Source organism: Sorex araneus, chromosome 7 (assembly GCF_027595985.1).
Source record: "Sorex araneus isolate mSorAra2 chromosome 7, mSorAra2.pri, whole genome shotgun sequence".
Lineage (NCBI taxonomy): Eukaryota > Metazoa > Chordata > Mammalia > Eulipotyphla > Soricidae > Sorex > Sorex araneus.
In genome coordinates, this window is record NC_073308.1 from 39,589,007 (window position 1) to 39,613,813 (window position 24,807).

General features: G+C 49.6%; 1 protein-coding gene across 2 annotated transcripts; it reads left to right on the forward strand.

Annotated features, from left to right (window-relative positions):
• The first annotated feature begins 317 nt into the window (after positions 1 to 317).
• ELK4 (ETS transcription factor ELK4) lies at positions 318 to 24,791 on the forward strand. 2 transcript variants are annotated; one of them, XM_055144542.1, is made up of 5 exons: positions 318 to 485; positions 11,227 to 11,442; positions 12,281 to 13,150; positions 14,797 to 14,913; positions 16,951 to 24,791. In XM_055144542.1, the coding sequence occupies exons 2-5, from the start codon at positions 11,236 to 11,238 to the stop codon at positions 17,047 to 17,049; spliced, it is 1,293 nt and encodes a 430-aa protein (XP_055000517.1). In that variant the 5' UTR covers positions 318 to 485; positions 11,227 to 11,235; the 3' UTR covers positions 17,050 to 24,791. The 2 variants fall into 2 exon arrangements, with proteins under 2 accessions (XP_055000517.1, XP_055000516.1); XM_055144541.1 differs by lacking the exon at positions 318 to 485 and adding an exon at positions 712 to 821.
• Positions 24,792 to 24,807: the final 16 nt, after the last annotated feature.

A 24,807-nucleotide genomic window follows, 5' to 3' on the forward strand; every position in this document is an offset into this window, starting at 1 on the left:
GGGGAGGGCGCTGGGGGCCTGCAGGGGGCGCCCTCGCCCGCACCCCGCGCCCCACCGCCAGCTCGGGGAGGGGGGGCGCCGGCGGCTCCTCCCCGCCCGCCCCCGGAAGTGACGCCCGCGGCGGGGCGTCTGGGAGGGGCCCCGGCGCCGCCGTGGGGGGTTCGAGAGTGGCGGCGGCCGCGGGGCGACGGGCAGGCCCGGCCGGCGGGGAACGCCCGAGCGCGCGCCCGGCGGGAAGCGGCCCGAGCCCCGCGCGGCCGCGTGCGGAGGCGGGCGGGGCGGGGCGCGAGGCGCGGCGGGCGATGCGGGCGGCGGCGGGCACCCGGCGGGCTCGGCTCGGCCGCCGCCGCCTTGTCGGGCTCCGGCGCGGGGGTCGCAGCGGCCGCCGCGCCGCCCTCCAGCTGCCGGCGTGAAGCGGCGGCGGGCCGAGACGAGCGTCGTGGTCGAGGCGGACACCCGGAGGGAGCCCCGCGCGCGCGGCCTCGGTGAGCGGCCGGCCCCGCGCGCGCCCCGGCGGGGTCCCCCAGGGCGGGGGCGGAGGGAAGCGGGGAGCGGCCGGCGGCCCCGCAGGAAGCGCGCGCCCCCGCCCGGCCCGCGGGCACGCGCCCCCGCCCGGCCCGCGGCACGCAGGTGGACGCGAGCGCGCGCCGCGTGCCCTCTGCGCCCCGGCTGGGGTCCCGCGGCGCCCCGCGCGCGCGCGCGGGCCGGAGGCGGCGGTGTAGGCGGGGCCCGGGCGCGGGGGGCCCGAGGGACTCGGCCCGACTGCGGAGCCCGCAAGCTGGAAAATGAAAGTAGAGGACTTGAGTGCCTCCCGCGGCCGCGTGAGTTTGCCGACGCCCCGAACTTTGATCTCCCCCGGGGCGCACGGTCCCGCGAGTTTCCCCTCTCCCCGCGCTTCTGCTCATCCGGTGTCAAGTTTCTTTTTCTTTTTTTTTTCTTGTTTGTTGTTTGTTTCGCCTTCTCACCAGCACCCAGCCTTTACTTTCCGGTAGGGTCCAGCTGCCGCGCTTGGGGAGCCGCCCCGGCCCCAGGAAGGCCCCGGGGCAGTGGCTTTGGGGTCTCTAGAGGGGGGGCCCTGTCGACTCAACTGGCCCAGACTGAGCTTTCCCCGTCGCCGATGCCGTTGGAAGCACCCGGACCCTCGGGCAGCCCTCCCCGCACCCACCCCGAGGGGGGCGCAGCGCCCCTCCCGGTCCTCGCCCCTCGGGGGTCAGTGCCGCCCAGCGTGGACCCGCGCGCGCGCACGCCCCGGGACAGGGGCTTCACGCGCGCCCACTCGCGCTTACGTGCAAAGCTGGCCTTGGTACCCTTTCTTGGGAGCGTCTCTCTTTATCGAAGCAACGCCCTGAAATTTGGATTCTTTTGGGTCTGATAGCTACTGTTTCCGTAGGATCCTTGAGCTGTGGGTCACCACGGCAACTGGACTGTTTATTATAAACATGTTTAGGATGGAAAAGATTTCACTTAATGAAGACTTCCTTTCTCTAATAAATTAAGTTCAGGGTGCTCTCTCTTTCAGTGTAGCACGGGGATGAACCCACTCTTTTTCAAGTTGTTGGCTATTTTCTCATGATTTGAAAATCAGATTCCCACCAGCACCGCTGGGATTCCCGGGCCGGGCATCTGGGAGGTTGGCTGAGTATGTGGGGGGGTGGCCCCAGTGCCCCCTGAAAAGTTTTTGTTTTTTTTTTCAATTTTTAGATCCGTTTTTATACTTGCCAAAAACATTAGCTTTCTTCTTTAGTTAAGCATTTACCTGCCATTGTTCTACTACTAAAACCTCTCAATGGAAAATGAGATTTTCATGAGAAGGAAAATAAAGTTGTTTTTTCCTGTGGGGGAGCTGGGTGGGCTGTATCCTGTGGGACAACTCCCTGTTCCTTGCTGGGGTCGTTCCTGGCAGTGCTCAGGGGACCACGTGTGCAGCGGGTGGAACCCTACCTCCAGCCTGGCCCTTTCAGCTCCTTGGGCATACCCAAAGTGTACTTATTACTTCATTTCACCTTTGTGATTTTTGTTTGTTTGTTTTGGGGGCCACACCCAGCCGTGCCCAGGGCTTAACTCCTGGTTCTGCACTCCGCTCAGGAATTACTCCTAGAGGTGTTCAGGGGATGCCGGCGACCCAGCCCCGGTTGGGCATGTGCAAACACCCTACCTGCGGAACTCCCTCTCCAGCCCTCACCTCTGTCATTTTTAATAGCTTTTGAGTTTTTCCCTTTAGTTTTCTTATGATTGAAGAAATAATGGAAATTCAGAGTGAAGAGGTTTAATTTATACTACTAAAAAAAAGTCACTAACTTTTGCAAGAATAACTTGATAGAAAAACTGAATAAAATATTTCTGTAAGTATTTAGTGGGACTGGAGCTATAGCACAGCGGGCAGGGCGTTTGCCTTGCACGAGGCCGACGCGGGTTCGATTCCTCCATCCTTCCCGGAGAGCCTAGCAAGCTACCGAGATATCCTGCCCTCTCGGCAGAGCCTGGCAAGTTACCCATGGCGTATTTGATACGCCAAAAACAATAACAAGTCTCACAATGGAGAGGTTACTGGTGCCCGCTCGAGCAAATCGATAAACAGCGGGACGGCAGTGCTACAGTGCTAAGTATTCCGTGAAGATGGATGTTTTATGACTTCTCCACCCCCCACTCCAGGATGCTTTTCTGCTCCTTCAGCCCCAAGCCACCATGCCCTCCTCTCGTGCTGCACACGCAGCCTTCTCTCCCCGAGCCCTGGGCTGTGGCTAGCAGGGCTTCCCACCCTCCCTTCATCACCGAGACTCTGAACTCTGCCGTGCCCACCTCCGCTGCTGGGTTCTCATGGTGCTTGTGTGCGCCTCGGGTGTGTCACTTAACCGTTAGTAGCCTCCAGGCCTCTCACGACAGGTATTCAGACTAGGGTTTGTGGGGCTGGAGCCAGAGCCTCGCACACAGCTGACCCACGTTCAACCCCCAGCATCCCGTTATGGTCCCCCGAGTAATTCCCGAGCAGAGCCAGGAGTAATCCCTGAGCATTGCTGGGTGTGGCCCAAAAAGCGAACAAATCAAAGAGACTAGGATCTGGTTAGGAAAGGGTTCCTTTGGTGTTATCAAGTGCCACATTTGCAGGGACTTGGAGGTTCCAATTCTGACTTGACTTGCTTCCCTCCTCTCCTCCTACCTACCCCGCCTTTGTCCCCTTCCTCCTCTCCCTTGTCATCCTCTCCCCACCCCTACATACATGCAGATAACCCGCCCTCACATCTCACACACACACACACACACACACACACACACACACACACACACACACCCCTGTGTAGATTTTCTGGATTTGAGAGAATGTCTGTTTACAGGTCTAGACTATCATGTAGTCTCCATTCCCCCTCTCTCTTTTTTTTTTTTTATTGTGATATACGAGGGCTCAAGTGAAACTTGCTCCTTTCCACTGAGCTCTGTCCTCAGGCCAAATCAGATGATTAAAGAATAACTTGCTCCGGCCTAGGCGATGGCGCAAGGGGCTGGAGGCCGTGCTTTATGCTTTACTCGCCAGAGGCTGTGGTTTGGTTCCTTGAGTGCCAGGACTAATCCCCTAGCATTGAGCCAGGAGTAGTGGCCGCCGAGCACTGCTGGATGAGGTCTAGTGCCCCCGTTGCCCCCACACCCCCTCCCACTTTCTTGCTCTGAGCAGGCATCATCAGAAGAAAGGCTCTGAAAAAGTCAGAGACGTGCCAGATACTGGCGTCCCTCTGGCCAATATTTGTGTTATATCCATAACATAAAACCAGTTTTAATCCGCCTCAGTGAGGTCGTGAAAACACTGATCCCTCCCCCACACACACACCTGTTTTTATTGGTAGGTATTGTGATTGTAATAGCATTAATGATGCCGCCCCCTTTTGATTCCCCGCCCCCCCTCCCCTCCCCGCCCCCAGCAGTTCTATGGCTCGGTTCTCTCCTGCTGCTTTTCGGCCTCTGCTGCTGCCTTGCTGTGCATCATTAAGGCCCACCTGGGCAAGAGGTCGTATGACAATGAGTCTATCGCTTTCCTTCCCTCCTCTAGTTCAGTCTACTCTAGTTCAATCAAATTCATCATCATCATCATCCCGTTGATCGTCGAATTCCTCGAGCGGTCTCTCTCAGTAACGTCTCCATTTGTCCTAGCCCCGAGATTTTAGAAGCCTCTCTCTACTCGTGCCTCCCAAAGATGCCGCATTGGAGGCTCTTTCAGGGTCAGGGGAATGAGACCATCATTGTTACTGGTTTTGGCATATGCATACACCACAGGGAGCTTGCCAGGCTCTCCCATGTGGGCAGGAAACTCGGTAGCCTGCTGGTTCTCCCAGAGGAAGAAGTAGGCTATAAGATGTCGGGAGCTTGCTTTTAAGTCTCTGGATGCTGGCCGTTGACGGGATTACACTGCGCCAGGGGCAGTCCCTGGGTGTGACCGCCTAGCTACTGGAAAGTGGGAAATCTGGACGGAAGAGGCCCAGTCCCGATCTGAGCAGGCTTAGAGGTTTCAGCCCCGGGTCCCACACACCTGGGTTCCTCTGCCGGTGCCTTCATGTGTTAGGCTCGTCCGAACGTGTGGAGAGGGCCTTGAGCATGGCTGTGGCTAGACTCTGGAGGTCTTCGGCCGCCGGTGGCTCTGCTCAGGGTGGGGAGGGAAGCTGGAGCCCATCCCCTCTGAGGGGCCCTGGGGAAGACAGCCAGGCACTCGGGCAAGACTCTAGTTCAATCAAATTGCCTGATTTTATTCTTTCTTAGAGCTGCATATTGTTCCATTGGGAAACACTTTTCTAGAGGGCCGTGGTATGTATTTACTTGACTTTGGGGCCACACCCATCGGGCTCAGGGCCTACTCCATGAGTGATCATTCATGACTGGGCTCGGGGAACCAGGGACTGAACCCACATTGTCCATGTGAAGTCAAGCACCCTATCCTCTGTATTTGTTTTGTTTTGTTTTGTTTTGTTTTTGGGCCACACCAAGTGGTGCTAAGGGCTTACTGCTGGGTCTGTGCTCAGGGGTTACTCCTAGCAGGCTCGGGTGACCGAATGAGGCACACGTGCAAGGCTTACCTTTCCTTGCCACCTCGCTGGACTCTCTCCAGCCCCCGGGCGCTGGTATTTAGTTAAGAGAGCGCCTCATCGCCGTGGCTGGTTGCACTTGGTTGCAGCTCCTGGTGCCGGGGCTGCATTCCCCTGGGGAGTGGTTCTCCTGTCAGACTGGGTGCTCAGCGCAGGAAAGACACTTGGCGTCCAGCCTCGGCTTCTCGGTTCACCCTGGGACTAACAGCCTAACGGGTGTCCAGGCCAGCAGTGTGAGGATTCGTGGAGAACAGTGTGTCAGAATAGTTTGAGACAACCAAGTTTTCGGTGTAGTTCCTAGCTTGGGAGTAGATGGGCTCCCTCCACGAAGGGGCCCATCTCTGAGAGTTGTTCGAATGAGGCTGCCCTGGCCTGAGTGGCAACGTCCACAGGGTTAGGTTTGTTTTCAACATCGTTTAAAGAGTGGCCTGTCTCCCTCCTGTCCTCCCTCCCCGCCACCCGGCCGACCCCGAGCGTTCGCCTGCTGCCTCTCAGGTAGATCTGCTTCCTCTGGGTGTCCACGTTCCATAAGTGGAATCGTATGGCCTGCGGTCTTTGTGGCTTCTTCACTTGGCTTGTTGCCACGCTTCACCCGTGGCTGGTATGTGCCAGGGTCTTCCTGGCTGAGTACTAGTCTACTGCATGCCTGGACCTTTTTTTTTTTTTTTTTTTTTTTAATTCATTGGCTAATGGACATTGGCTTGTTTATATTTGGGGGAAATGAATCATGCTGGCGAGAACATTACTACACAAGAGTCTTTGTGGGCGTAATCTTGAATCTCTCAGGTAGTACATACCTTCGAGTAAAATTACTGAGCCGCCGTATGTTTAGCATTTGAGAAACTGTCAAACTCTTTCCCAAACTGGCTGCGTCATGCATTCCTGCCAGCAGTGGGTTTTCAACTTCTCTGCAACCTCACCAACACTTGTTTGTGTCATTCTTTCTATTATTTAGTCTTGTATTTGGTTTGGGGGGTCACACTTGCAAGTGTGCAGGGGTCTGTTTTTGTCTCAGTGCTCAGGGGTCCCTCCTGGCAGTGCCAGGTATTGAACTGGGACCCTCTTATATGCAAGGCATCTGCCCATTGATCTCTTTCTTTTTTTTTTTTTCTTTTTGGGTCACACCCAGTGATGCACAGGGATTACTCCTGGCTCTGCACTCGGGAATTACTCCTGGCGGTGCTTGGGGGACCATATGGGATGCCAGGGATTGAACTCAGGTCGACCGCATGCAAGGCCAATGCCCTACCCGCTGTACTATCGCTCCGGCCCCCCATTGGTCTTTCTCTGGCCCCAAGTTTTTGTCCTTCTTTTCCATTACAGCCACACTGCTCCGTCTGAATGAATGGTATTCCTTTGTGGGGGCGTGGGGATGCCTGACTCGGCTGTGCTCAGCTTACTCCTGACCCTCTGCCCATTCGGGGACCCTGTGTCATACCGGGGATTGAACCGGGGTTGGCCATGTGAAGGCCAGCGCCCCTTAACCCCCGTCTCTTCAGCCCTCTGAAGCACTATCTCCATGTGGTTTTGATTTCCTTTTGCCTAAGAGCTAGCTAGCAATGTTAGCATATTTTCATGTGTTTTGTTGGCTGTTAATGAAAGAAGACAGTCCTCAGAGACAACTGTATCAAATTCTTCTCCCCTCCATAAAAAATGACCACTGTCACAGATTATCAGAAAAGGGCCACTCAAAACAATAATGAGACCTCACCGCACATCAGCGAGGGTGGCTGTGCCCGGGAGATCACTCAGAGTCGAGCACACGGGGAGGAGGGCTGGGTTGATCCCCGGCGCTGCCTGGTCCGCTGGGCCTCGCTGGCTACGGCCGGAGGAAAGAAAAAACAAAAACAAACAACAGAAATCCCAGCAATCACGTGAAGCTCTTGGTTTGATTGTTGGCACAGCATAAAAGAAAAAAAGAGCTGCTGGCAGGGATGAGTGCTGTAGAGAAAAATGGAACCCTCTTCGCGTCTCGTCCTCTTGGCTAAGATCAGGCGTAAGATGGAACCCTTGCTCTCTGTTGGGAATGTAAATTGGTTCACCCCCGACGGAAAACGGTTTGGAAAACTTGCAAAAAGTTTAAAGTAGGACTGCCATATGGTCCAGCAATCCCATTTCTAGGTGTCTGTCCAGAGAACTCCAGAACAACTTAGAAAGATAAAGGGCGTACCGATGTGTATCACGCTTTATAAATATGTTGTTATAAATATGTCATAAATATGTTGTTCTATTTATAACAGCCAAGATCTGGAAACGCCCCCAAGTACCCAGAGGCACAGGAGTGGGTAGGGAAGGTGTGGTACACACACACACATGCACGCACGCATGCTACGCACGCAGTGGAGTAGGCTCAGCTGTGAGACAGTAGGAAGTCTTGCTGGTTTGGCCACAGCCTGGCTAGAGCTAGAGTGTCCTGCTAAGTGGAGTAAGTCAGAAGGGAAAAGACAAATTCCACGTGATCTCCCTGCTCAGTGGTCTCTAAAACAGACTCGATCAGACAATAGAAACACACAGACACTCTGACAACAACTGAGGTTGCCTAAGCAGGCGGGGGTATAGTGGGGAAGGGAACAGGCGTGGGAGAGTGGTGGCACCTTCGGGGTGGGTGTCATGTCGTCAGACATTTACACTCAAAGACTATTACTACCTCAACACATAGAAAAATATATTTATTTTTTTTTTGCCTTTTGTTTTGGGGCTACATGTGGTAGTACGTGGGGAGAGGACAGGTCAGGGAGTGGTCAGTGCCCGCCCCCAAGAGGCCCAGGGCTTCCCCGGGCAGAGCATGCTCCCAGCCCTTGCCTTATCTCCTGGTTCCCCTTTTGCTTATTTTGTAGTTATTTTTATTTTTTAAATCTTGTTTTTGATTTTGGGCCATACCTGGCAGTGCTCAGGGGAAACTCCCAACTCTGCAGTTACCCCTGGCCCAGGGAACCATATGGGATGCCAGGGATCAAACCCAGGTTGACGGTGTGCAAGGCAAATGCCCTACCAGCTGTGCTATAAGTTGTAAAATTCTTTAAAGATGCGGGTCTCTCTCTCATTGAAAATATTTTCTCGCATTCTAAGTATTTTCTCACTTGATTGATTGTATTATTTGCTTTAAATTTCGGTGTTAGTTCAGTTTAGCTATTCTTGTGGTATTTTCATGTAATTGATTTAGTTTGTTTTCAGATCTGATTTTTGTTATGTTTTTGTTTGGGGCCATACCTGACTGTTCTCAGGGCTTTCTCCTGGTTCTCTGGTCAGGGATCACTCCTGCCTCTGCTCAGGGGACACTTAGGGTGCCGGGATCAAACCCAGATCAGCTGTGTGCAAGGCAGGTGCCCTACTCGCTACACTACCTCTCAAATCCTCAAATCCCATTTTCAGTCCACAATATCTCTTCCCTACATGTAGAGATCTTTTAAATCTATTATAATTATTATTATTATTTTGCTTATTTTTGGGTCTCACCTGGCGATGCTCAGGGGTTACTCTTGGCTCTGCACTCAGGAATCACCCCTGGTGGTGCTCAGGGGACCATATGGGATGCTGGGAATCGAACCCGGGTTGGCCGTGTGCAAGGCAAATGCCCTATCCGCTGTACTGTCACTTCAGCCCCTTAAATTAATTTTTTTTAATGTTTTTGTTTTGCGGCCACACTTGGTGGTGCTGAGGGCCTTACTTCTGACTCTGTGCTCAGGGATCACTCCTGGTGGAGCTTGGGAAACCATATGGGGTGCCAGGGATTGAACCCCAGTTGGCTGTATCAAGGCAAGTACCCTACCCACTGTACTATCACTTTGCACCCACCCCCCAAGATTTTTATTTTATTTTTTTATGTGTAAAATTCATCTCTAGACCCGTTAGGATGTATTTATATGTATTAGACCAGACAACTGATGTTCATACTCAAGAGTGTTCCAGGGTGACTCCTGGCTCTGCACTCAGAAATCACTCCTAGCAGTGCTCAGGGGACCATGTGGGATGCAGGTGATCAAACCTGGCTTGGCTGCATGCAAGGCAAATGCCCTACCAGCCGTACTATCCCTCTGGCCCCCCAAAGTTGAATAAGAATTCTAATAAATAAGGTGGGTGGGTTTTTTTGTTTGTTTTTGGTGGGCCGTACTTGGGGGTGCTTGTGGGATCATCTATTGTCTGTCCTAGGGAGTCCATGTGCTGGGGATAAACAAGGCTTTCTGTAAGGAAAACAGCTTTGTGAGAAGACTCTTGCCGTTCCTTTGTCTAAACCAATGGTTAGAAGCAGGATCATTTTGTCTCCTGGGAGTTCGTTTGGCAATGTCTGGAGGAAGGTTTGATTATCCTATATTGGTGGTACTACTGGTATTTAGAGGCAGAAGGCTAAGGATGCTATTAAATGACTCCCTTGCACAGAACCTTCAGGAACAGAAGTATCTGGCCCAGGGTATAGAGTTAAAGTTAAGAAACTGGCCTGATAAACCGGGGGATCCTAAAATTGCAAGTACTTTTTTAGTTCATGTCTTGGTAATCAAATAAAGGTTGCTAATTAAGTAAAAGGAAGATCTGTGTGTATGGAATCCCTGTGGACAGGATGGTCACAGAACTCGTAAATTAAATCAGAGAACATTCTGATGAATTTCCAGTGCTGCCAATTTATATGTAAATTACATTTATGATAATGGAAACTTTGCAGGAGAAATACCAGTGGAGCCAAAGTAGATTGTTTCCTGCACGCCAGGCCACCCAGAGACACGACACACCCACATACGCATCCAACTAGGTAGATTTAGGGGCCGAATATTGGGCTGGTTTTGTTTGTGGGCCACCCCCAGGAGCATTCAGTGCTGCTCGGGTCTGTGTGGTGCCGGGAATCGAATCTGGGGCTCCCGGATGCAAAGCCCGCTATACTCATCCCCTGGGCCGTCTCTTCAGCTCTTCAGCAAGACTTGCTTTTTTGAGGGGTGGGGGCTTGGGCCACACCTGGCTATGCTCAGGGACACTGACCTGCGAGGTGCCTTCCCATCAGTGCTATCTGTCCCCTCAGTCCCCCGACTTTCCTTAAGCATCAGGATATGACTAAGGGTTCAGACTCTAGATCTGGGATGTAGAGCATCCCAACACACACGCACAGACACGCACACACACACACACACACACACACACACACCATGAACAGAAAAAAACAGGGGCAGGGCGTGAAGGGATAGGACAGCGGGTAAGGTTTGATCCCACCATATACGGTCTTCCAAGCACTGCCAAGAGTGAGCCCCCGACTGCTGTCAGGTGTGACCCCACAACCCTCACTGCACTGCAGAAAGAGCCTAGAGATCCAGGTAGGAACTTGGCTCTCCCCCCCTCCCTCTTTTTATGACTTTGTTTTTTTTCCCCTTTTGGGTTTTTGGGCCACACCAGGCAGTCCTCAGTTCTCATTCCCGACTCTGCTCAGGAATGGTGCTCGGGGAACCATACCGTTGTCTCAGGATCAAGCCTGGCTCAGCTGTATGCAAGGCCTTACCCATTATATATACTGTCTCTCCGGCCCCTCTTTTTGTGACCTTAGATTATTTAAATCTTTTATGAATTGTGTTTTTTATTTCATTTGTTTCAAGTTCGAGTGCTTTGTTTTATTTTGGGTCATACCCGGCGATGCTTAGGGGTTACTCCTGGCTCTGCACTTAGGAATCATTCTTGGCAGTGCTCAGGGGGCCATACGGGATGCCAGGGATTGAACCCAGTTTGGCTGCGTGTAAGGCCCCTGTTTCAAGTTTGATTCTGACCCAATCAGTCTTATTCCTAGATAAGAGAAGTTTGGGTTGTTTTATTTGTTTGTTTATTTATGGTGTTAGCATCAGGCTTACTGTGGAGATGAAATGAAGCACTGCAGGGCCAGAGCGATAGTGCAGCCGGGTAAGGTGTTTGCCTTGCACGTGGCCAGCCCGAGTTCAATCCCCTGCATCCCATATGGTCCCCTGAGCACTGCCAGGAGTAATTCATGGAACCTTTAGAGCACTTAGAACATGCACGGCATGCATGTCTCGGAAGTCTTGGCGGGGGGCTGGAGAGATAGTACAGCTGAGTCCAGGTGCTGAGTGCAGAGCCAGGATGCCCCAGAGCGCTGCCCGGGGTGGCCCCCGGACAGACAGGAAGTGCTGCTATTGCTGATGTCGCTGCATTACTCTCTGTGCACCTCTTTCAGCTTGTTGCTATGGACAGCGCCATCACCCTGTGGCAGTTCCTCCTGCAGCTCCTGCAGGATCCTCAGCACAAAAACACCATCTGCTGGACCTCCAACGACGGGGAGTTCAAGCTTCTACAGGCCGAAGAGGTCGCTCGTCTCTGGGGCATTCGGAAGAACAAGCCCAACATGAATTACGATAAGCTCAGCCGGGCCCTCCGATACTACTATGTGAAGGTAACGCGTGTCCTTAAGTGACTGCTGCCTATATAGAGAACTTCAAAAACAAAAATCCCGCCCACTCTTCTTCTGAGGTTACAGGCTCTACTATCCTGGTTTATTTTAACCCGGTATAGGTGATAGTTTCAGCTTGGGGGTTGGGATGGAAGATATGCATGGTCCAGGTTTTTTTCTGCAAACCCTTATTTACTGTCCCACTTTCATAAAGATATTATTCCTAATTGCATTTTTCCCTCAGGTTAAAAAAAAAAGCGAGTGTAAAATTTTTTAAAAAGAAAAGAAAGGGGCGGGCTGGAGTGATAGCACAGCGGGGAGGGTGTTTGCCTTGCACATAGCCGACTCGGGTTTGATTCCCAGCATCCCATATGGTCCCCTGAGCACCGCCAGGAGTCATTCCTGAGTGCAGAGCCAGGAGTAACCCCTGTGCATCACTGGGTGTGGCCCAAAAAGCAAAAAAAAAAAAAAAAAAGAAAGAAAGAAAGGGGAAATCAGAATAATAGTACAGTGGGTGAGGCGCTTGCCTTGGACATAGCCAACCCAGGTTTGATCCCCAGCACCCATGTGGTCCCCTAGGAGTGATCCAGGAGTAATCCCTGAGCGCTGCTGTGTGTGGCCCCAAACCCATAAACAAATAATAATAACAAAAGAAGAAAAAAGAGCATGGGGTATGACCCAGTGCTGAAGCACTTACCTTGCACGAGACCACTAGATAAATCAAGATGATTTTGAGGTAAATGTCAGATAGAGACCAGAGACACTCAAGCCAGCTCTCTCCTGAGCTGCGGGAGCTAAGTTTATCAGGATGCATAAGAACACTTCCTTTATTTATCCGCAGAACATCATCAAGAAGGTGAACGGTCAGAAGTTCGTGTACAAGTTTGTCTCTTACCCGGAGATTCTGAGCATGGACCCCATGACAGTGGGTCGGATCGAGGGAGACTGCGAAGCCCTGAGCCTCGGTGAGGTCGGCAGCAGCTCCAGAGAGATGGAGAACGGGGGCCGAGAGAAACCCCCCCAGCCCGGCGTCAAGACCTCGAGCCGCAATGACTACATACACTCGGGCTTATATTCCTCGTTTACTCTCAACTCTTTGAACTCCTCCAATGTGAAGCTTTTCAAACCTGTAAAGAGTGAAAATGCCGCCGAGCGGTTGGCAGAGAAAAAGTCTCAGGAGCCGGCACCTTCCGTCATCAGATTTGTCACCACCCCTCCCAAGAAGCCGCCCCCCGAGCCCGTGGCTGCCGCCCTTGCCACGGGCCCGAGTATCTCCCCGTCGTCCACAGAAACCATCCAAGCCTTGGAGACGTTGGCTTCCTCCAAACTGCCTTCTCTGGACGGCCCCGCCCCGGCCCCCAGGGCGCCCCCTGCCTTTCCCGCCCCGCTGCCCGTGTCCTCCATTTCCCCTCTGCAGGAGCCAGCTAGGACCCCCTCCCCACCGCTGAGTTCCAATCCGGACCTTGACACGGACATGGATTCCGTGGCCTCTCAGCCCATGGAGCTCCCCGAGGACCTGTCCCTGGGGCCTGCCGAGCAGGAGTCAGCCTTGCCAGAGAAGGACAAAACAAACAGCTCCTCCAGATCCAAGAAGCCCAAGGGCCTCGAGCTGGCGCCCACTCTGGTGATCACCGGCAGTGACCCGAGCCCCCTGGGGATCTTAAGCCCCTCTCTCCCGACTGCGTCTCTGACTCCAGCTCTCTTTTCACAGGTAATGCTTCCTTTCTTAGTGCCACCAATGTTTGCATTTCCTCACCTTGTGAAAGAAATGCAGGACTTAAGGCAGTAGGTTTGCCTTAGAGGGTTATTATGACGCTGGGTGGGGGGGGGGAGCCAGTTTCTCGCCTCAGTGTAGTATTGCCAGAATAGAAAAGCAGGAGTATTGTGTTAAAAATTCATTATTCTGGGACCTGGGCTGTGACTCTGTGGTTAGAGCACTCGCCTTGTATGTGTGAGGCCCTGATTTTAACCCTTCGCCAACACCCCCACCCCCAGCACTGTCTGTAGCACTGTCGTCCCCGTTGTTCATTGATTTGCTCGAGCAGGCACCAGTAACGTCTCCATTGTGAGACTTGTTAACTGATTTTGGCATATCCGCTACGCCACAGGTAGCTTGCTAAGCTCTGCCATTCGGGCGGGATACTCTTGGTAGCTTGCCGGGCTCTCCGAGAGGGGTGGAGGAATCGAACCCGGGTCGGCCGCGCACAAGGCAAATGCCCTACCCGCTGTGCTGTCGCTCCAGTCCACCCCCAGCAAAACAAAACAAAATGAAGTAGAGCAAAACAAAAACCAAGCATTCATTGTTCTATAAGTAAACAGATATTTTGATATTTCTACTTTTTCTTTGCAAAAGTAAAATGCTTGGAGGACTGGAGCCATAGAACAGCAGGCAGGGCGCTTGTCTTGCACATGACCAACCCAGGTTCGATCTCCGTCACCACATAAGATCCCCTGAGCACCGCCAGGAGTGATCCCGGGGCACAGAGCTTAACTAAGCCCTGTGCACTGCTGGGTGTGGCCCCAAAGCTATTATCTCTCTCTCTCTCTCTCACTCTCTCTCTTCCTCTCTCTCGCTCTCTCTCTCTCTCTCTCTCTCTCTCTCTCTCTCTCTCTCGCTCTCTCTCTCTCTGTTTGCGTCACACCCAGCAATGCACAGGGGTTACTCTTGGCTCTGCACTCAAGAATCACCCCTGGCAGTGCTCAGGGGACCATATGGGATGCTGGGAATCAAACCTGGGTCGGCCACGTGCAAGGCAAATGCCTTGCCTGCTGTGCTATTGTTCCAGTTCCTCTCTCTTTTTTTTTTTTTAAAAGCTGGTCATCTTTTTTTTTTTTTTCTTAACTCAAGTTAGGAAACAAAATATCTGAGAACATTAAGAAGAGTTACTTTGTGGAGCCAGAGACTTGCCCCATAATGTGGGTTTGATTCCTGGCATGTGGTTCCCCAGCACCCCCAGACATCACTTCTGGACACAGCCAGGGGTAAGCCCTGAGCATCGCTGGCTGTGGCCCCAAAACCAATAAACAGACGTTACTTAGGTGATGTCGGATAACAAGTTTGTACAGTCACCTTAGAAACTTAGCTTGCATATCTCATGTAACATTTTAACAAATTACTTCCAGACCAGTTAGTAATGAAAAGACATGTTTCTGACTCGACTCCCTGTTATTTTTCTCCATATCTGAATGCAACCCCGATAGGAAACAATTGATCTTTATTTTGTTTCGGTCATAGGAGTGATTTCCTCTGAGTTTTTTCTTACAGTGAAATTTCCAACTTAGAGAGGTGTAGGGTGGCGTGCGGGGCGTGGGCCAGGCGCTCTCCCCGCTGAGCCTCCTCTCTCTGTCTGGTTGCAGACGCCCATCCTGCTGACCCCGAGCCCCCTGCTCTCCAGCATCCACTTCTGGAGCACGCTCAGCCCTGTGGCCCCCCTGAGTCCCGCCAGGCTGCAAGGTGCTAATACGCTTTTCCAGGTAAGTAGCACGGAGGCCTCTGGCTTGGCCCTGGGTGTGGGGAGTGGAGAGAGAGGGGGGACGGCCGAGTCTGACGGCCTCTCCCCTGCTGCAAGCACACTGTTGAGTCAGTCAGCCTTCAGTGTGCTCTCCGGGTACCGGGTGCGAGTGTCCTGAGCGCAGACTGCTCTGCTGCTCAGGCTCCGCGATGTGGTGCGGGGGTGCCCTGGGCTGCAGCAGATGGGGGGCAGGGGGCCACGCAGGGGCGGGGATTGAACTCAGGACGTTGTGCACGCAGGGCTCATGCTCCGTCACTTGAGCTCTCTCCCTGGCCTAAACTGATTTTTTTTTCCAGTAGAGCACACTCTTGAGAATAGTATGTACAATAAATATTCCCATTTGTCCATCACTCAGAATTGATAGCATTTAAATTGAGAAATTTTTTTTTTTTTTTTTTTTTGCTTTTCCGTGGGTGCCGACCTCAGCTGTGCTCGCAGCTTCCTCCAGGCTCTGCACTCACGGATCTCTCCTGCTGGGCCTGGGGAACCCGATAGGGTCCGGGCATCAAAGTCAGTTTGACGGTATTCAAGACAAGTGCCTTACCCATTGTCCAGCCCCTGAAATCCATTACTGTAGCACTGTCATTCCGTTGCTCATCAATTTGCTCGAGTGGGCACCAGTAACACCTCCACTGTGAGACTTGTTACTGTTTTTGGCATATCAAATACGCCACGGGTAGCTCGCCAAGTTCTGCCACGCGGGCGAGATACTCTCGGTAGCTTGCCAGGCTCTCCTAAAATACATATATATGTTTATTTATTTATATATTTTTCTTTTGGGGTCACACCCGGCAATGCACAGGGGTTACTCCTGGTTCATGCACTCAGGAATTACTCCTGGTAGTGCTCGGGGGACCATATGGGATGCTGGGAATCGAACCCGGATCGGCCACATGCAAGGCAAACGGCCTACCTGCTGTGCTATTGCTCCAGCCCTAAAATACATATTTTTTAATGAATATTGTAACTTAACCAAGATTTCAGGAAAACTCAAAAGTTTTTAATTAGTAATTTGCCACCAAAATATCTAGACTTTCTAACATGTATGCTTTCTGTAGCTGATTCCTTCTTCCATTTTTTTTCTTTCCAGTGAAATCTTCCCTGGAAGATTTTCTTAAATTTTATCATTTATAACTATTTTTCCTTTAGGAAAAAGAATGATAAGGATAAATAAGAAGTTTAATTTTTCTTTTTTACTAATTTTAGTTTTGCTCATAAAACATTCTTTTTTCTTTTCACATTTGTCTTTGCCTCTCAATTGACCCTTGAGCAGTCAGAGGTCAGCAGCGACCTGTGCTCATGTCCCCTCAGCCTGGAGCCTCCTTCCAGGGCTGTATGACCTTGGTGGGAAGGGGGGTGGGGGAATGGTGATGGGGGGCGGGGGGGGGCTGGAGGGAACTCTTTCCTCCCTCGGGTGACCAGAAAACTCATTCACACCAGCTACAAGAGTTTAGTTGGGCGTCTCTCGACCTTCCTTTGTCAGATTGGCGGGCTTTATAATGGAATCATACTCGATAGTATATGTTGACATTACTGAACTTTCTAAAGCTTTCTCCTGAAGTTAAAGCAAACTGGTTGCACATTAGATAAGGGAACTGTGTAGGCTTGTTCTTTGTCCTATTAATCAGGTTAGGGAGGAGAGTGTTAACAATATGTAAGACAACTATTTTGGGGGGTTGGAGGGGCACACCCAGCTGTGCTCAGGGCTTACTCCTGGCTCTGCGCTCAGGATTTGCTCCCGGTGTGGTCTGGGGGCGCATGTGGGGTGCTGGGGAATCAAACCCTATTCGGCTACATGCAAAGCAAGCGCTGTACTGTCGCTCTAACCCCTGTAAGAAAACTATTTTCTTTAAGGGTTTTGTTAGGCCAGCTACTCTTCGGTGATACACACCCACTGCGGGTGACCGTCCTGTTCTGCCTCTAGGGACTGGCGTGGGGACGGAAGGTGAAACTTGGGGCGGAATCATGAAGTGATTGTGTGTTTTCTCTTCTTCCTCAGTTTCCTTCTGTGCTGAACAGTCACGGGCCATTCACTCTTTCTGGCCTGGACGGACCTTCCACCCCCGGCCCATTTTCCCCAGATCTTCAGAAAACATAACCTCTGCACTTGCGGACTGAGAGAACCAAGGACGAAGGAGACAGACATCAGCGTGATTACAGTGAAGTGAGCGATTGATCGTCCTGAAGTGCTGGGAACAAACCATGGTGATTTGGGGCTGTTCCTCCACTGAAATGCCTTTTTAGGGTTCCCTTTGAGAAGAACTCGAGCTGAACTGTGTGTCAAGATGCCTTATTGGAGTCCAAACTCCATTGCCCTCTTTATCAACTTTTTTTTTTAAATATTTTTAGTTTTATTTTAATGTTTGGTGGGATTAGCAGCTGTGCTTTGCAAGAGGAATCAAGAACAAAGGTATTCCTGCCTTATCGGGACACTTTGCCTGGAAAAAAAAAAGAAAAACTACGCCTCAAGTATATTATTTAAAGATAGACTAGTTCAGTGAAATTGGTTATGTCTTCAGGACTAAGTATACTCTGTTGAATAACTAAAAGTGAGCTGTATGTAAGCAATAGAGGAAAAGGAATCATTCCATTTATACGGAGTAAGAGTGGAATAGTGCCATTTCTACTTGCTCCAAAAGCAGAATGGGGGGAAGAGTCTACTGTTGTCAGCTGTAACATATGTAAGTCATTCTGCAAAGCAACACCTTTTCTCGCTGATTCAGGGTGGGGTGCCTAGCCCTGTGTGTAATCTCGCCTCAAGCCTGTCCCTAGAGCATGGGTCCGTTCCATCACAGGAAGATTATTTAACGTGGGGTTTGGGACAGCGTTGGAGACAGCCCAGGGGCATAGGGGACACATCAGCAGAGAAATGTCTGTTCTCCGGGTCCGTACATTAACAGCATGGTTCCGGGGAGGATGGGGCTGGGTTTTGAAAAAAATCGAGGCATCTCAGAGGAGAAGATGGAGCTGGATAATCTGAAAGAGCACGTGGGCCTTTCCCAGCCAGAAGGTCCCCAGTGTGAATGACCCCCTTCCTTCTGTCCATTTTACCCTGTTTTCTACTACTATATATTTATCTTCTTTGAAATTGAAGCTTATTAGAGGTTGTGATACTCTCAGAGCTGTAATTAGGAAGATGAAAAGCAAAGTAAAGCAAATTGTTCTAATGAGGGAGAAGAGGTCCCGCGCTCGTGCCGGGTCGGAGTGTGCCCGTCGGTGGTGACACGCCAAGGGTTCGCCACTGCATGACCGACCGCATAGAATCTTCCCATCGGGTCATCGGTGCCTGCGGCGGAGATGTGTTCATCCCCCCCAACCTGAATGGATGTATTGATCCTGGCACCACATTGGGGTCTTGGGGAAGCTCGACTTGAAGGTCTGAGGTTGGATTGCATGCTGCCGTCATGGCACCTCCAGCCCCGCCCATTAAACTCGCCTTGTAACCCTGGAAACAGTTTGCACAGTTCAGTCACCGGAACTAAGTGGAATGAGAGAATAAGGACTTGAGGGCTGAAAATGATACTGATAGAAACCAGCATCTCCCAGCTGTTTAATATTTGCTTTAATTTTGTTTATATAGAGAAGCTTGTACATGAGCGAGACATCTCTCTAGGGTTTTGGTAGCAGAGGGACAATATTCAGGGAACTGCTTTTATACTCGTAGATTATAGTGACCTGTTACTAGGTTTTTTTTTTTTTTTTTGTGGTCATCAGCCTAACGTTCTGTTTCTGAGATGTGCAATACTAGTGTTGAGAGGTAGTATTGAATAGCGAGGGGGAGCAGACCTATTGAATTTTCTTTATCCCCTATTGGAATCGTTCGTTTGCATGCCTCTTTGAAATCAAATCTCTCAGCAGCACTTTGGAATTGTTCTAAGTTAATTAGGTTAATTAGCATTTTGTACATTAAGGAAATGTTTTGGTGGCTTGATTTAACTAGATTCTTAACATTTTGAAAGCACAAAAAGTATTTATCTTTTTTAATTGAAGGAGAAAAGCCATGGGTTTGTTTTTATAAATGATACCTTTGATAATCATCTCGACACAGGGGTGCCTGGGAACGGGGGTCCGAGTGACTTCCTCGGAGCTGGTCTTGGCGCCCACCGGCTGTCCGCTGGCTCTGTCCTTCCCCTTGAAGCCTCTGAGAGGTGATGATGATTATGTTCTCTTTGAGATCAGCCAATCTGGGGAAGTACTTGTTTCCCGTTTTAAATGAAAGTTTACAACCCTAGCTCCAGTGTGTGAGGCAGACCATTCTGTTTGTAAACTACCTCCCAGAAAAGTCTCCATTTCATCATTTAAAAAAAAAAAAAATCTACAGAGTTCTCAGCAGGAAAAGGTGACATACACCCTTCAGATCCAGATTCCCTGCAAAGACTTTGCCGTGGGGCTCTGTGGCAGGAATTTGTCACTTACCACTTGCCCACGATGAAAAGGTGTTGAGCGGAAGTGACGTGAATTCAGACGGGAGTGCAGAGTGAGCTCTGAAGGGCCTGCTCTGGTCACCGCCACTATCCTCCGCTCTGGCCCCTGGCTGGAAAGTGCTTACCCGGGTTCTCTGAATCCGTAGCATCTTCTGCTTTCCGTGATGGGAATTCCTTTACGTCCGGTGGGACTTGAGATCCCCCACTGTGGACTCAAGAAGGGATCTGCCCCTGGTGTCTGTCCCCACTGGCTGCGCAGCTCTGCTGAAACCGTTGTTCTCATTCACCTGCCGATGTCTAATCACATGTCTGACTTCACCTTTTCTTGGTTTTTTTTTTTTTTTTTTTTTAACCAGTGCTTTTGTACGGCATATTCCTCATGGCAGAGTTTTCACACAGGTGGAAGCATTGATATTGATTTTTTTTTTTTTAAGAAACAAAAGCAAAAGCTTGTACATAATGGAAGAATCATAAAACTGTTTTTAAAAGGGTTAGGCTAAGCTTCTTAGACTTCAGCTATGAGCATTTTCTTTCTCTTTTGATGAGGAAAGTAAGTCATGAGCCTATAGACTTAAAGAGTACTGGATATTTCTTTAAAACTGGAAAATCCCTTTGAAGGTTTATACGCTGTTTGAGAAGATGAATGAAGGCAGGCCCGGCTGTTGAATCTGTTTACCTGGCACGGCCCCTGTTCCTCCCCGCGTTGGCCTGCCGCTTCAGTCTGGGGCCGATGACTCAGAGGCCTCCGGTGGGGAGCTGCCGCTGCCGGCTGTGCTCTCTCTCTGCGGTCCTTCACTTCTGTCGTCCCTGTCTCCGTCTGTGCCCCAGCCTCAGGTTTGAGAAGGCAGTTGTGTACGTTTCTAACGAGTCACCCCTCTTCGAGGCACTCACGGGCATTTCAGAAAACAGACCTCTTTTGAACACATCTGGATCTTTTTGAGCATAAATTCTCTCTTTTTAACTTTTGCCTGGGTGTGCTGTTCTGTACATAGTGAGGCATCACAGTAGTGATGCGGGGCGGCACGGAAAGCAGACGTTGAGAGTAGAAGTTCTTGTGTGTTTTTTTTCTTTCCCCACTTAGGTGGCGCACTCGCTCCAGCTAACCAGCACTGACTCGGGATACCCATGGCCTGATTTGGGGGTCAAACTGTGGGCAGGGGGCTTTGGTTGTGACACATGGAGAAATCCTCTACATATTTGATCTAATTTCCATGTAAAATCTCTTAAGAGATTTAAAATTTTTCGGAAAAACTTGTTACCAGCTTTCTGAAGTTCCACGTGAAATAGTTTTTCATAAATTGCTCAGTGACCAGCATCACTTTTTTCCTAGAACTTCACACACTTATCATTGATTGTGGTCTCTGCCCTCTTCAGAGTAGGTGTGATTAAGTTTACTCTAATTATTAATCTGCTTACATACTTCCTAAAGCACATTTGTATTCTACCAATGAATTCAAAATCATTTCCGGTTTTATCTTAAATATATGATAATACTAATCTCCATTTTATTGCCATATTAATTTTTAGATTTTTTTTTCCCCATGTGTAACATTTTGGCATCTGAAAGAGTGTTTTTCCTTCTGGTTTTGTTCTGCCCCTCACTTCCCTTGGCACAACCGGAAGCCCAGGATTGCCCCAGGGGCCGTTGTGTGATGTGTGTGTGGGTGCAGGCTGGGGGAGGCAGTCGTCTCTCTGCTGGACTCTGGATGAATTGCCAAACCACCGGGAACTAAGCGGTGAAGAGATTGCTCCCGACACAGTCTGTTTTGTGAGGGGATGACCGAATGTGTTATTTCTGAGATGGGCTGGAGGCGCGAATGCTGCCGCTACAGAGCCCAGCCATAACTGTCTTCAGCGGTTACCCGGCGCAGAGATGGGGAGAGTATTTTCTGGATTTTTCTGTCTGGTTTGGAGTTATCAGGGAAATGCTTTGTTCCTGTGCTCTTGGCACTGCCCCGTTAGCCGTTCGCCCCCTGTGTGTCCGAGACCCTGCGCCCTCAAGCTGAAGGCTTAGTTTTAAATGCGAGAATCTGTGTGGGTGGGACTGGGTTAGGCAAGAGAGAAGGCGGTTTGACTTCATTTCTCATACTTGGTGGAACCTGCTAGCGGGAGAGTCAAGTTGGGGCCTGTGCGCAGCCAATCTGGAGGGGCGGCGTTGCCAGTGCAGATGGTCCTTCCGAAGCCGCCTTCTGCGAGCTCCTTTTCTGGGGGGAAAATATTGGGATAGATTGACCAAAAATTAGGGTAAATGAACCAGAAGACAGCCATGCCTAGGGTACTGCCATCACACTTAGCCACTCTAAGAGCTGGAAGTGGGCATGGTTTGTGTGTATAAGAGGGGGAATGTTGGCTCTAAGCTTTTATTTTTTTTTTTAAATAGCAGCCAGGACTTTCATGCTGTTGTTAGCAGTATTTTAAATGAAACAATCAAACATAGTAAGTCTCTTGGACTCTGTACTCTTTTTCAGTGTAGTCGTATGAGGTTTAGAATATTACTTTTAAGTTTTGTTAGAGTTTTTCTTTCCAAGTCATTCTGATTTATTGGCTGAGCACATATGTACTAACAAACTGAGGATGTTTTTCTGTTCTTGTATAAGTAAATATGTTTTTCCAAGGGAGCACACAGTACTCATCCTTTAGGGTGGCTTACAGGCTGTTTTATATACTAAAATTGAAAAATAGGCTGCACTTTGCAGTTCTCACTTTTTAAGAATCAGTACCTTGCACATTTCAGCTTTTTTAAAGATGTAGACTCATAGGCCTTAAAGACAGATTGCTTTGCCAACGTTTCAGAAATACAGTGTGATATATTATAAACAGTCATCTTAAACTATTCTTTTTGTTCTAGCCTTTCAGCAAGTAAAGCTGTCCGTTCACAAAATTTTCTTATTTTTGCTTTTGTGAAAGTGCTTATGTGGGTGCTAAGATTTCCAGAGAGGAGGTCTACACTAGAAACAGCATTCTAACATACAGATTCCACCAAGGATTGAGACAAACAATCGAGAAATTCTGACACTGTAACTGTTTGTTCTCTTAAATCACATATAATAAGCAGAAACGTGAGAGTATGTTGGGCTGGATATTCTCAACTCTGTCTTATTTCCCATCTCGTAAGAGACTCACTCTGGGTCCTGTCTCTTCCCAGGATTAGGAGCCTGGGATCCTCTGGACGGGGGTGGGTAGGGTGGGGGTGCCCAGTTTGGGGTCAGGGTTCTGGTTAGTGGCATCATTCATGTATGTCTCGAGTTCAGGAGCGGGAAGGCCATATGCTGGCATGAAATCACTTGGCACTTTGAGGGCACCATTATTAGCACTGTTTCGCGGGGAGCACAGCCAGCAGTGCTCGGGGGACCATGTGGTGCTGGGGATCAAAACCAGGGCTCTCATAGGTAAAGCATGCACTCCAGCCTTTTGAGCCATCTCCCCAGTGTGCGTGCGTGCGTGCGTGCGTGCGTGCGTGTGTGTGTGTCTGTGTGTGTGGTGCTGGGAACTGAATTTAGGGGCTCACACATGCCAGGCAAGTGCTCTGACAGCCCCAGCAGCACTGTTTTGTTTTTAATAACTGGAAGCACTTCATGATAATTTTTTTGTTTGTTTAATTTCAACTTATGCTTAGTGAGGGTGAGGGAAATTAAGTTTTCTTTCTTGTTTATATTTTCTGGAACTTAAGCCTTCGGCAAAGGGATAAAATGGATTACTGACTAAGCCGTTCTCCCAGGCTCTGGTAAGGTATGCTCTTTTGGCGAGGATGTTCTTAAGTCATTTGCAAGCTTTCAGTATTGTGCTTTTTAAACCTATATGAGTTTCTAAATGATTTGTAGTTGATGAATTAACACTCAGCTTGTACACGGTTTCAGTTTAAGTTTCTGTTTAATCATTGTTACAGATGTCTGTTATGTGGGGGGACATGGCCCCTTCTAAGACATTTCATGCAATTTGCTTTTGAGGGCAGTATTACCAATGGCCTTTGTGTGTACATTACAGTCATTGCTTGTATTGTAGAGCAGTCTGTCTTTTGAATGACTCTGTCGGTATTAGTGGACTGAGGTGCATATATGTAGAGATAGGGAAGAAGTGAGTGCAGTTAATTTCTGGTTTGTCGAGGCCCTCTCAGGCCTGGCCTTTCGGTCTTCTCGAACCACACGCCTCTCCAGTTCTTCGCCTTTGCCTTCTCGCCCTTTCATTTACCTTTGTGGGTCAGGAAGATTAAATGTAAACTCTAGTCCCGCCATTGTGCTACGGGTTAGCCTTGGTTTGGTTAAACCAAATTTTTGACTAAAACTAGGTTTCTAGAATTATGCCACTTACACGACAGAGAATCAAATTAGCGAAAAGAAAGTATGACTTTGTGTTCTGAGAAATGCACAGTTGGCTGGGAGCCCCATGGGTCTTCACATGTGGCACTGTTGAAAATCGGGCCCCAGTTAACAGTGGAGGATTTTCACCTACCAAGTCTAACTCGAAGAGCAGTGGCTTCCTCCTAAGCGTGGGCAGGTTACTCCGCTCCTGCCCGTGCCTTAGTTTGGGAGACTCGAGACCACCAGCGGCTTTTCCTCAAAGCCCCGTCACCTCGCTGGCAAATCAGTGACCTCGTGGTTTATTTTCCCTGACTTCATGAAATCTCTCCTTCTACTCCGCATCCTTCACTTCTGTGTGCGTGGAATACTCACATGCAGGGCACATGCACAGCCCCCCAGAGAAAGGAGTGACTGTTACAGTGTCGGTCCTCACTTAGCTTAATTTCAGTGTAACTGAAATTATTAGGAAGAATTCCGAGTACTTTAGAGTATTAAAACCACTTTCCCCTTATTTTCTTTTTCCTAAAAAAGCAATTATAATTGTGCGTAATTACTCTTAAGAAGATAACCTTAATTGTTAATGCAACTCGTGAGAAACTGCCGTACCTTCCAGTTAAGCTGTGAGACTTAACTATTGGGATGCAAGAGGTGTTGGGAAAGGTTGATTTGGAAAACTAATTAGTGTCTTGAATTTATTTGTATGTGGCAAAGAAACTACCGAGTTTAGATGGGTGGGGAAGAGGAGGCGCTGGCACTTGGAGCGCTTTCTAATAAACTGCTTTTAAAGAAAGACCTGCTTCGTGCATTCCCAGACACAGTGGAGGGCTGTTCAGAGTTTGCAATCAGTCTGATCGTTTTTCTATTGCTTCAAGTTTTTTTATGCAGAAATTCTTTTTAAATTCTGCAGTGGTTATATGCACCTTTTAAGAAAGATGATGTGTTAAGAAAAACTTATGTAAGAACTGACAGGAATTTGCTTTGTATAATGGCAAGCTGGCTTTCAAAAGCACTATAGCAATTTACTAAAGTTTAAAACTATATAGATATGTTAATAGATATATGTGCAACTAGACATGAACAATTGTATTTTTTTAAATAAATATTTTTAACAAAGAGAATTTCTGGCTTGATTAT

What these genes read in the sequence shown, in the direction of transcription:
- ELK4 (XM_055144541.1), top strand. Translation starts at nt 786, where the DNA reads ATGAAAGTAGAGGACTTGAGTGCCTCCCGCGGCCGC. An exon ending in TGAGTGCCTCCCGCGGCCGC is followed by an intron (nt 822 to 11,226) that starts GTGAGTTTGCCG and finishes CACCTCTTTCAG; the next exon opens with CTTGTTGCTATGGACAGCGC. An exon ending in GTGCTAATACGCTTTTCCAG is followed by an intron (nt 14,914 to 16,950) that starts GTAAGTAGCACG and finishes CTTCTTCCTCAG; the next exon opens with TTTCCTTCTGTGCTGAACAG.